The following is a 13,167-nucleotide window of genomic DNA, read 5'->3' as shown; positions in this document are numbered from 1 at the left end:
AGAAATACTTTAGTGTCCAGATTTAAACAAAAAACACACTTGATAGCATATCTGGAACTTGAATCCTTTTCTTACCTGAGTCTAAGGGATCGCAAATCATCTTTAGTGATGTGGTTGAGAATATCATCAAGTGTGTAATCCTCTTGAACAAACTGAAAAACAAATTAATTTCAGTAGGTTTAGTATTATTCCGTTTATGGCTGATGTTGAGGAAATATGAACTTCCCTTATTTAGTGTTACCCTTTCAATTGCATCTGAGTCTGCTTTTTGCTGTGTCAGCCATGTAATAAGGTCTTGGTCTACATTGTGTTCAAGTGTAGATGAAGACAGTTGACTTTCTGAAACAACCCAAAATATATATGAGCCAGGGACATGATCTTGATCGACTGAAAGCTTAATGAAAACATTCAGTTCAAATTGTACTTTTGTTAACCTGTCATCACTCATGTTCTCATACCTACCAGTAGTTTTCGACTGTCGCTGAAGGAGATGCAAATCCTGCGTTTTTTGCTCCAATACTTGCCTTAAAAGCATCTGATATTCTTTCTCTCTTTGCAACAGGCATTCCAGCAACCTGTTAAATGCAGCACAGACTAGAGTCAGGTCTGACATAAGACACTTAACATAATGAAAAGTTAGCAGAGTGGTATGTCTTGTTTTGCCCTGCCCTTGGTTCATTCTTGGATAGGAGACCACCAAGGAATTCCAGAGTCACTATGTGAAGGAGGCAATGGCAAACCACTTCTGTTGGTCCCTTAACTTGAAAACTCCATGATCACCTCTTAATTATTTATGCTGTGACTAAATGGTGCTATACACACACACACCTTTTATTTTTTAATTCTTTTTTTAAAGTCTTAAGTTCCCCTGTTTTAATTCTTAAAAATATAGACGTACATCTAATGTATACCTTCGGGGGTAGGCAGTATATTAAATGCAACAAATAAATAAATAATGCAGTTAAACATGCATGGTTATGATGAAAGCTTCAGGCACATTTTATGTTTCTCTTCTGGTTTAATAAGCTGTAAAGGACTGTGTTCAGCCCAAAGTAAGCATTATGGAACTGTGTGCAAAGAATAATTGACAAGCTAGCTGTGCAGTTAAAGTATGTCCCTGAGTAAATGCAGAGCAGTTATAAGGGGTATTCCACTCTTAGATTCTCCAATCTCTGTCCCATTTAACTTCTACAGATTTGTTTGCTCTCCTTGATATTTTCCCCATGTCAGCAGTCTACGTGAGCACTCAGGGAAAACTGATCTAAGTTCTGTGTGTACACACTTGGGAAGTGCACTCTGTGTATGCTAAGGTTTGCCAGCATCATCTAAATGTGGATACAGGGAAAATGTCAATGTTCAGGTTATGCTTTGTTACTAGGGCTGTTTCCACACGGGTGGAAAACAGCGCCCTAGGGACGGTTTTCACTCCCTGAGTGAGGTTTTTTAAAAGTGGCATCTTCCCGTCGGCATGGTGCGAACCGCACCGGCGTGAGGCCACCACTTTTGGCCCCTCCAGTATCTGCGAGGGACTTGCCTTCCTCTGCAACTCCAGGTGTTTGGAAAGACACACTCACGCTGCTTTGTGACCCCTGAAGATCAGAGGGCAGCGTGGGCGTGTCTTTCCAGCTGCCCGGAGCTGCAGAGGAAGGCAAGGTAAGTCCCTCACAGACACTCTGGGCAACTCAGTGCGGAGCTGCCCCTGTGGGCAGCGGTGGCGTCGGGACTGTCCGCATGGGACCATGCGAACGGTCCCAATGCTCCACCAGCTTCATTTATGCCAGTGGGAAGCCGCTGCCTCTGGCTGTGCGGAAACAGCCAGAGAAAGAAACACTGAAAAAGTTCAGTCAAGGATTAAATTAAGAAGAACAGGTGGATTTATACCCCCGCTATTCTCTCCTATAAAGAGTCTCAAAGTAGCTCCCAAACTCCTTCCCTTCCTCTCCCCAGAACAGACACCTTGTGAGGTTGGTGGGGCTGAGTGAATTCCAAAGAACTGTGACAAGATTAAGGTTATCCAGCAGACTTCATGTATAACTGCAGGGAAACAAATCCAGTTCACCAAATTGGAATCTCACGCTATGAGGAGGAGTGGGAAATCACACCCGGTTCTCCAGAATTCACAGCTCTTAAACATTACACCATACTGATTCTCAAATGTGATGTAATCCTAATATCACATTAGAGAGTCTAATGATTTTATCCTTTTGCTGAGATATTCAAATTATTGTCTAAATTGTGTTACAGAATGCTTCTGAAATGGGTTTTTAAGAAGTGCAGCCACACACACACCTCAAACTGTTTTTGTCTTGACTCGGATAAGCAAGGGAAGAACTGTAATAATTCAGTTGCGGTCTCATTTAACATGATTTCATGATCACCATTTATATTGTCAAGCCTTGCAATTAAATAAGGAAGCTAAATATGTTCAGGGAAGTTGTTTACCTGTTTGTTTCCTGCTTAAGTTTGCTTAATTGAAAGCTTAACTGCTGCTGACTGTCAGGGTCCACTGAAGATGTAAGCGTGCAAATTCCAGAAGTGTTAAGTGGTTCCTCGGGACGTTTTTGTTCTGCCCGCTGGAAATCTTCATCCACTTCATCTGCATCTTTGTCTACTCCTTCAGTCTCTGATATTGGTTCAAAATGAGCCCGAAGTTCTACACAAAAGAAAATCCTAATAGTTAAGTATCCAAGGTGGCTTTCTGAAATTAAGTGGTGCATTCCGGGCGTATGTATCTTGATCTGGTGGGTTTGGGATGATGAAAACTATTTCAGAAATTACTTGTGCGTAGTGAGCTCTTCAATTAAAAAATGAGAATCATTCAAAAGAAAAGTAAAAGTTACGTATTTGCAACTTTCTTCTCAAACTGATACAACTGTGTTATTTAAATAACATGCTGCTTTTATTTCCCATGTAACACTGAAGAAGTTTCTAGTACAGTACATAACTTAAACTAAAATGAAGTTTTAAAAAGTATTTATTTATTTATTTGTTACATTTTTGGACCGCCCTCCCCCGAAGGGCTCAGGGCGATGTACATCATATATAAATAACTCAATAAATAACTCAGCATAAAAATAAATTAAAATTTTCATCATGACAGATTAATGAAAACCAGCTGATGGTGACCTTCCTCCCCCCTCCCCACAGGAGGCTTAGATGGTACAAGGGCCCGATGGACACCCCGGCTGGCCAAAAGCCTGGCGGAACAGGTCCGTTTTACAGGCCCTGCGGAAACTCTGTAGATCCCACAGCGTCCTGGTCTCCTTAGGGAGCCTGTTCCACCAGTCCCTGAACTATTACATTGTGTAGTAGTTAAGATGTCGTATTGGAATCTGAGAAACTCAAGTTCAAACCCCTACATGTTCCATGGGCCAGTCACACACTCTCAACCTCAACCTGGGCAAGTATTTGGATAGAAGAACTCCAAAGAATACCGGGAGGTATAACATGGAGGCAGACTATAGCAAACCACCTCTGAATGTCTCTCTCCTTGAAAACCCTATGGGGTTGTCATAAGTCATCTGTGGCTTGATGGCAAAAAAAATCATGTCAGTTCTAGTTTTTAAATGTAAAGTAAAAAAATCACTTTGGCTGTGCTAGCAGGTGAAATAAAAGTTTTAAATATATCCCCAAGCATACCAGCACATGTCTTGCTCATACATGAATATTTTACAGGATAATAGAACTGGACACTACATGTGTTATTTCAGTTACTCCAGATGCACTTTGTGGTTTCAGGCACATAATGGTCAGAAAATAAAAATGGTCAGAAAATTAAAAAATATGATAAGTCTACTGGGACAAGCAAACTGAATAGTGGTCTTCAGTATAACAAAATTTAATTGCTATTAGTTGTTGGGACAGAAGTAGTCAAGTTGAGACCACCTCATTGGTGTAGTATCTCTGCATTTGGACTGCACTGTTGGATATTCATTTGTGCATGAGTTTACAGAGACACAACCCTTTTAATTTGTCATAACATACTTTTGGCAATGCATATGCACTCTGACCATACTTTGTACATCCTTTTTAATGATATAATTTACCTTTTCAATGCTTTGTTTTAACTTACCTGGAATTAAAATAGTGACAGCAGCTTGAACTGCACGTCGTATTATATTATCCATAGCAAACATCCAGTGGGGCCTGATCAGATGATTTCTTAGTACTTTGTTCACCTGTAAGGAAAGGATCAAATAAAACAGTTTAGCTCTAAGCCCTTGGCGACCTGGGAACCTTATACTTGAAGGACCATCTCTCTGGCTAAGAACTCATGTGGCAAGTGTGCTCCTCAAAGCAAGGTCTCCTAACTTACAAGGGCACAGCCTCTCCTGGCCCAGGCTGTTTCTGGGCCAGTTATAGAACAAAAGGGGTAGGGCAGATACCCATACTTGGGGCATGTGAGTGAGGCAGTAAGAGAGAACTATTTAAAAGAACTTCTGGCTTACCTGTTTTAATTACATGTTTTTATTACCTATTTTTAATACAACATGTTAATGATTCTTATTGTCACCTGACTTGGGACCTCACTGTGTTGGGAGAAAGACAGGGTATATAAATATTCTAAACAAATAAAAATATATCAGAAGTCCAGAATAAGACATAGTTGTGCTGGAAATGCCATTTAAATGAACAGCATTCACAGTTTTTCAGTGATCAGAAAAATCATTTTATACTTCTTATAACACCTCCGTAATGTAGTAACATATTATCCCCATATTGAGGGGTGGGAGGTTGAGTCTGTGATGACTTAGTGGGTCTGTGGCTGAAGTGAAACTTAAACCGGGACCTCTCATATCATTAGTTCATCATCTTTCAGTGCATTCCTATGCAGAGCTGCAACATTTTAAACTTACTGACTTCAACTGACTCTGAGGGCTGCAATTTTGCATAGGAATACACAGTTAGCCACTGTTGTTCAGCGGTTCTCAAACAGCAGATCATGTTTACTAAGCATAAAAGGAACTTCCCCCCAGAAAACATTATTTTCTAAAATTCAAGAGCAAAGGTCTAAGTGCACATTATTACTGAAATAATAATTTCACAAAATAAAAGCCACTCTTTTCTGTTTGAAATAAAGCAATCCTTCCATCCCAGCAACTTATCTAGATCCCAGTTCATGTACTTCACCTTATGGTACTTTAAGAATTCAATCCTGACTGTTAGAATTCATAACATAAGGAAGAGACTGCTGCATCAGACCAATGTGCCATGAAGTCCAGCATCCTGTTTCCACAATGTCCAACTAGCTGATCTGGAAGGCAAACCGCACAGAGGCCAAGGCCCACTGCTACCTCCAAGCACTAATATTCAGAAGTTTACTGCCTTTGGATATGGAGGGTTTTTTCATTTACAGTGGTTAGTAACCATTGATAGACATCTCCTTCATGAATCTAACCCTCTTTAAATCTTTCTATGTTTGTAGTCATCACTGCCTCCACTGGCAGTGAATTCTACAATTTAATTGTTAGTTGAGTAAGGAAATATTTCCTTCTATATCTATTCTGAACCTATTTCCCAACAATTTGATTGGGTGTCCCTATTATAACAGGGGTTGGAATCTTCCTCCATCCCAGGTATAACTTTATAAATCTCTGTCATGTCTCCTCTTAGCCATCTTTTTTTTTGTAGGCTGAGAAGTTCCAGAGTCCTTAGCCTTTCATCATAGGAAAAGTGCTCCAATTCCTTAATCATCTTGGTTGCCCTACTATGCATCTTCTGCAATGTCTTCTCTCTTGATATATGGTGGCCAGGACTGCACACAATAGCCCAGATGAGGCCCCACCAAAGTTTTATCCAAGGATATTAAAATACTTTCTCTTTTATTTTCAATCCCTTTCCTACTAATTCCTAGCATGGCATTCACGTTTTCCACCAATGCTGTACACTGAGTCGATATTTTCATCCAGCATTCCATAACAACCCCAAGGTCTCTTTCAGTCTCAGTCAGTTCAGCCCCATCAGCGTATATTTAAAATCAGGATTTTTTGTTCCAATATGTATTGAACTTAAACATTGATTTTCCCTCAATTGTGAGAACTATCCATTTATGCCTATTTCCTGGTACTTATCCTTGGGAGGACCAGCCCTTTTATCCTGTGATTGCTAAGCTTACTCAGGCTAGGTGGTACTATGACTGAAGTATCTCAGTTGCTTCATTACTGCTGTGATTATCAAGATGTTGCTGTCACCGCAAAGAGAACTATTGCCACACTACATCTGGGATATTGCTTTTATCTGAGTCTGAGTCTCCACTTACTTCAGGTTGTATGTCACATGCTTTCTACAATTTTCTACAAACCCCAGCAATATAATATTCATTTTTGAAGTTCTGACATAGTGTACTAAAATGTCTGTTGAAATTTGAAACATTTCCCTTGTGCACTCTGCGTTGCATCTTCCCTTCCCTTCTATGAAAATTATAACACCTAAGCACATAATATTCTACAATTCACTTGTACTCTCCTTCCCCTTCTTTCACAACAGTAGAAGATGAGCATTATCTGTTTGCATAGTAGTGAAAGTCACAGAGTGTTGTCTGGGTCACAATATTTGTGCATGTGATTGGCTGAAGAATAGCTGTTGCCTCTGCTCACAGTCCGACGATTAGTATTTTGATCCACTTACTGCATCTTGAAATCCAAATAACACTAGATGAATTTGATTGATGGAAGTACTGTCAAAATCCAGGTCAATTTTCAGCTTGGATATAGTTGATTCCATAACTCTATGTTCAGGAGAGCGTATGAAATCTCTCAAAATTCCTATTATTTGTTTGATGTGAGTGACTGAAAGATGCAGATCTTCAGAACTCTGAAGAAAAATTCAGAAAATGGAAAATCAAGCACATCAACAACTGGCAAATCTCAGTATGTTTGCTTAGCAGGGAATTGGAAATTCTCAGTCACACCATGATTCACAGCAATTAGTTAACAAATATAATGGGAAAGAGACATTACGTTAATAAAATGAGGATTCTGGAAGCATGTTTTTAAAGGGCCCTTATTTAGTTTCGCAATGAGAAAAGCTGAAGCATGTTTTGAATAATTAAAGCACTATGTGACATGCCTCCATCTCTTGGAAACACTGTTCGCCAGTTCCTTTACTAATATAAGGACTGTAATATCACCAGAAGAAAGGGACTAATTGTACCAGGGAATCAAGTGCTATGTTGGTTAGGCTCATGTTACTGTGGCATTTTATGCATCTATGTATCACGTATTCTTGTTGGTTCATAGGTAAGTAAGGGAATCCTATTGCCTAGAACCCCATCTACATGTCCTGGCAGGAGGAATGGCAAAAGGCAATTCTGCAGATTCTGCAGAGAAGAATGCTTATAATTTTTGAGATTGATTTAAAATTTCTTTTTCTCTTCCCACCTCTCTCTCTAAGAAAAAGTATCAGAAATGAGTGACACGTAGCTGCAGTTTTTAATCAACGGACATGAACATGCCAAATATCAAAAGTATGGGAAGCATTCTTTCAGACTTTCAACTTCTTTGCTTAGCCATTTTCTACCAATTACTGAGCAGGTGATACAAAATTCTCTGTACACTGATGGTCTGGCAATTTTCAAAGCAGGTACCTATTTGACATGACCTGTCTATTTACAGAGTTAAGACACTAGACAGCAGCCTCACCTCCATGAAGAAAACTCTCTCATCTCATGTTAACAATTATCAAGGGACACCAACCTTAACAATGTTGACTACTAAGCGGGATTATCATTTAACCAAGATTTAGTAGGTTTCAGGTCCTGATTTAGCTGCTACAATTCATATAGTACAGCCATAATTCAGACTGGAATTTGCTCCTAAGAGGCAAAGACACTTGCATGATCAACCTCTTGGGAACGAACAGAATAACAACTGCATTGTCTACAAGTTTCATTCTTACATCTATTCACATTAACAAGGACTAGGTTACTGTGGCAAAATAAGGACTAGTCATTCTACAATAAACTCTCATAAACTAGATGCAGTAAATGTGTCATTTTGAGCCTCAGCACAAGTGATGACATTTGGTTTTCTCTGTGCTGGAGGTTTAAGTTGCAAATATGCCAGTTCACAGTAAGGGCAGTAGAGGGCAGCTTTTCATCAAATATGTGTAGTCATTTGACAGCAAAGGGAAGGGAGTGAATAAATTTTTGAAAATTTTTTGAAGGCCATGCAAAAATGTGGACATGTTGTACAACACTGGGGGAAAACTCTTATGAATAAAATGGCTACAGCTTGAGATAATGATCATTTCTGTGTCTACTGTAGACATACATAACTTATATTTTCATGTATATATTTATTGTTTACATGCGACTAAAGAAAGTTTAGCTCATTATCCAGTTGTGTGACTAGCTACCCCACCACAACTGGAAGAGACCAGGCTTCAACCCAGTGTGCAGTGTTTCCACAGGTGGGAGGAGTGTGACATTTTTGCCCCACCCTCCTGCTGCAAGGGGTAAACGAGTCACGCTTCCCAAGAGGAAATTGTTCCCCCCATGGAAATGCTGCATTGGATCCAAGCCAGTTTATTGTTCAAATAATGTATAAACTTTTTTGCTAAAATTTGTGCTTTCTATTTTTTTCCTTTATTCACCCCTCCCCCAGTTTTTCAAGATGCTAAGATACTGGGTATTTGCAATGTTGCTTTCAGAAAGATTAAGAAAATTATACCTTTTAATTTCATAGATATGCAAAATACAATTGTATATGTTAATTATTTCAACCCTTCCCTGAAGTTCGGGGGGGGGGGGTTCTGAACAAAACTGGAAAAAATGGTATCAGTATTCCCCCCCCCCCCCCCCCCCCCACACACAAATATCATCTTTAGGTGAAAGCACAAATTTTAGCAAAAAAGTTTATACATTATTTGAACAATAAACTGGCTTGGATCCAGTGCAGCATTTCCATGGGGGGAACAGTTTCCTCTTGGGAAGCATTTTGATTGATGGATTAACAAGAAAGCCTGAAGAACTTGAACTGCATTCCACATAAGAATGGATCAAAGTCATTTGAAACCATTTGGATACGATTAATGTTCTTTGATGTAGACTTAGCTGCTAACCATTATACCAGTCAGTCCTTAAATACAAATTTACAAATATATTTATGCACTCTATTTCTTCTGTTTATGCACCAAATAATGAACAAATTAAGTTCCCAAGGAACACATTTTAAAACTTAGACAAATTTAAACAAGGAGAACTTATAATAGGAAAAAATCTAAACTGGACTCATATCAATAGTAATATTACCTCGATAGGATGTAATAAAAATACAAAAAAGAAAATAGGGGAAAGTAAACTGGCAAAAGTTTTACAGGAATTCAATCTCATATATGCTTAGAGAGCAGATAATCCACAGAAGATGAATTTTACATATTATTCACATAGACACAATACATATTCTAGAAAAGATTTCAATCTGTCATTAACTTATTGCAAAACACTGTAAAAGCAGAAATTGACAGGCATGTACCTGTATGGGTAGATTTGAATATCTTTGAACAGCAAACAACCACCTACACATGCAGATTTTACACTATTTTATTAACTAAGAATCCGGGGAAAAATTGCAAGAAGGCGTTCAAAGTGATTTTAAAGAAAATATAACTGAAGGAAGCCAATGCGTGTAGGCCGGGATACTTTAAAATTTATAATAAGGGGCTATGTATTGAGATGACTGAAGTTTAATTGTAAAAAACTGAAGTTGCAGGCATAAATAAGGGAACTAAAAGAATAACAAAAAAAAACCAGGATTAAAAAAACATATAATGACTTGGAAACTAAAGGTAAAAGCCAGATATCATTGTAATAGATTCTATTACTAAAAACTGTTTTACATGAAACAGAATAATTTGAATTTGGTAACAAGAATTCAGAGCTATCAGCAAGTACTTTGAGAAAACATAAAAACAAAAATAAAATAGCAATGACTGAATGTAGCGACAGAGAGAAGAGGTTTTTCTCCTTCTCCCCCAGTGCCCACACCTCCGCCTCCCTCTTTGGAGGTTGCACTATCCCCGGTGACTGCTTGACCACCCCACCTCCTTTGGATCGAGCTGACTAATGCATGGGAGTAACTATCCGAAGAATTTAAATATTTTTCAGCAGTTAAATTTTCATCCAGTGATCTGACAAATAAGAAAAGATGTTAAAAGATAGTCCCAGATATATTCGACAGTCATGGTCAGAACCAGTGCTATAAAAATGCTAGTGTTGCCAAAATTAAACTATTTCTTTCAAATACTTCCCATAGTAATTGAACTAAAAGATTTTGCAAAGTGGTAAAAAAATACTCACTAGTTTTATTTACCAAGGCAAAACACCACAACTTACAAAAGTGATACAGAGTATGTTTTAAGGTTTTTTCTTTGTAAAAGAAGATGCATCAAATTCTATAATTGTGTGTTCCTTTTTCTAAAAAGAAAATATCGTCAAAGTTTTATTACCTGTGCTACACAGTCTTGTAAATTAGAAGCAACTTGGTTCTGTTCCTCTTTCAAGATTTTATAGAGAATTGCACGTCGCTCGCTGTCTTTCCGTAATAAGAAAAGACCGGAATCCTTTTCTTCAAGGGAAGGGGAAGCACTTCTGTCATCTGAAACTGAGTTCTCATCAGGAATACTAGATCAGAAAAGGACAACAGGATTGTTCACTACAAGGAATCAAGTATGGGACAATACATACATGAATGCTAACGTCAACTAAAGGTACTGCAAATGATGAACTAAAGCACACACTGGGGCCAGCCCTGCACCCCATGGTCTGACACCTCAGTAAGGAGCTGTGCAGCTGCATTCTCAAACAATATGATTTCAATGAGGCTTTCAGTATGCTAACTTTGAGAACAGCGCAATCCAGAAGGGGGGCTGCTTTGCCACAGGTTTGCTTTGTTCATTTTGGAGGGCTTTTCTCAAAGCCACAGCTTTTAAAACAGTATTTTAACAGGGGTTATCTCTTTTTCTCCTTGTAAGGCTCCTGTGAGCTAAGGCTGCTGAATCTGGAAGGCAGGGCTTAACAGGGGTTAACAGAGTTCATCTCTTGTTCCTCTTTGTCCTGAGAGGTGGGGCTTTTGTCCTGAGAGGTGGGGCTTTAGTTCAGTCTCTGGAACCAGCGGCACGCACAATTTTAATTTAATTTTTTTTGTTTTTTAAATTAATAAGGACATATTTGACAGATAGTACGTGCAGATAGCTCCAGGGGGGCAGTGACTAAAAGCTTAATATTGAAATATCTAAACAAATCAGATATGAAGGCAGAAAGCCAGCAGGGGGGGGGGGCTTGCCGTGGTCTGCACTGAGTGTCACATGTATGACTATCTGCCACTAGGACAGAAGTCGTGGGTGTGCCCTCGCTGCAATGAGCTCTCTCTAGCACTCAAGGAACGGTGCCTCTCTCTTGAAGCCAAGGTGGCAGACCTGGAGAAGCTTCGAAAGAAGCAGAGAGGGTGACAGACGAGGGCTTTCAGGGACCCAACAGCCAGGTCCCATCTCCCAAGGTGACATCTCTTCAGATGTCATGGAGAATGAAGGCCTTGGGGATGGAGGGTGCCAGTTCCAGGTGGGGGAAGATGCCCCTTAGATGGGATCCCTTCCTTAACTGGTGATCAGCTATCCTCAAGACTGAGGATACCCCCTCGGGAGGTGGGGGGGCTCCTTGTAGTGGGTGATTCGATCATTAGAAATGCAGAGAGTTGGGTTTGTGAGAGGCGTGGATGACCGCATGGTGACTTCTGTATTTTCCGGCGAAGGTTATTGCGGATGTCACGCCGCCTAGGATAGGCTTTAGACAGTGCTGGGGTGGGAGTCAGCAGTTGTGGTCCACATTGGCACCAACGACATTGGGAAATGTAGCCGGAGGTTCTGGAAGCAAATTTAGGCTGCTAGGAAACAGGTTGAAGTCCAGGACCTCCAAGGTGGCATTCTGAAATGCTACCTGCTCCACGCCAAGAGGGCGAGCTAGGCAAGCGGAGATACAGGGTCTCAATGCATGGATGAGAAGGTGGTGTAAGGCAGAGGGTTTCAGATTTGGGACAAGGCAGGCCTGTACAAACGGGACGGGCTTCATCTTAACCAAAGAGGAACCAGGCTGCTGGCACTCAACATTAAAAAGGTGGCAGAACAGCTTTTAAACTGATCACTGGGGGAAAGCCGACAGGAGCTGAGGTGACTTTGGTTCGGAATACAGTATCTATGGGGATGCAGACAGAGAGGGAGGTTTTTCTAAATCAACCACATACAAGCGAGGAACATAGCAATGTGCATGTGACAAGGGATAGTGTCTACAAAAGACTTGAGGGTAAAGCACATAAATCCCAGGTTAAGGACAGAGACAGGGTATACAGGTGTCTCTATGCTAATAGTAGAAGCATTCGACTCCAAAATGGGGAGAGCTAGAGTACAGAGTTTTGAAGGAGGACTTTGATATAGTGGGCATTACAGAGACATGGTGGAATGAGGAGAACCAGTGGGATGCTGTTATGCCAGGCTACAGGGCTCTAGGGAAGGATAGGACAGGGCTTACATTGGGGTGGAGCTGTCCTTTACATCAAAGAGAGCATAGTATCACATAAAATGGCCAGACAATGCAAGGGAGCTTGGTCTCTGCCAGAATCACTGTGGATATCTAAATACCAGGTGTGAAGGACAGTTTAATATTAGAATACATCGTCCTGACCAAAGTGAACAAGAGGATTCTGAGATGGAAAAGAAATTAGAGAGGCCAACAAAACAAAAATGTAGTGGTAATGGGTGATTTTAACTATCCCCATATAAACTGGAAAAATGCATGTTCAGGTCATAGTAAGGAGAGAGCATTCCTAGATATGATAAATGACTGTGGCTTAGAGCAGATAGTTGTGGAACCAACCAGGGGAGAGGTGATCATAGATCTAATTCTATGTGGCACCCAGGATCTGGTACGGGAAGTCAGTGTTGTTGAGCCAATAGGGAACAGCGACCACAATGCTGTCAGATTCAGCATCTCTGCATGTGAACAAGTGGCAACTACTAGTGTAGTTACATTCGCCTTCAGAAAGGGAAATTTCTCAAAGATGAGGGGATAGTGCCAGGAAGCTGAAAGGGAAAATCAAGAGAGTCAAAACTGTCCAGGATGTTTGAGGTTATTTAAAAAACACAGTAATAAAAGCTCAGCTGAAATGTTCCACAGGT

At 40.1% G+C, this 13,167-nt stretch overlaps 1 protein-coding gene across 4 annotated transcripts in view; it reads right to left on the bottom strand.

Moving 5' to 3' along the window:
• Nucleotides 1–13,167, bottom strand: part of MAP3K15 (mitogen-activated protein kinase kinase kinase 15) — an 89,767-nt gene that overhangs the window by 894 nt on the left and 75,706 nt on the right. For 2 of the 4 annotated variants that reach the window (XM_048493103.1, XM_048493100.1), the window contains 7 exons: nt 10,447–10,621; nt 6,628–6,813; nt 4,073–4,178; nt 2,443–2,653; nt 463–575; nt 242–339; nt 76–152 (listed from right to left, as the gene is read on the bottom strand). In XM_048493103.1, coding sequence (XP_048349060.1) covers nt 76–152; nt 242–339; nt 463–575; nt 2,443–2,653; nt 4,073–4,178; nt 6,628–6,813; nt 10,447–10,621 — 966 coding nt within the window. Of the gene's footprint in view, nt 1–75; nt 340–462; nt 576–2,442; nt 2,654–4,072; nt 4,179–6,627; nt 6,814–10,446; nt 10,622–13,167 lie in introns of all 4 variants that reach the window. The other 2 variants (XM_048493101.1, XM_048493102.1) reach the window with 1 other exon arrangement.

The sequence above is a fragment of the Sphaerodactylus townsendi genome, linkage group LG04, assembly GCF_021028975.2.
Source record: "Sphaerodactylus townsendi isolate TG3544 linkage group LG04, MPM_Stown_v2.3, whole genome shotgun sequence".
Classification (NCBI taxonomy): domain Eukaryota; kingdom Metazoa; phylum Chordata; class Lepidosauria; order Squamata; family Sphaerodactylidae; genus Sphaerodactylus; species Sphaerodactylus townsendi.
The sequence above is the reverse complement of the archived record's forward strand: the minus strand, read 5'-3'. Positions and strand labels throughout refer to the sequence as shown.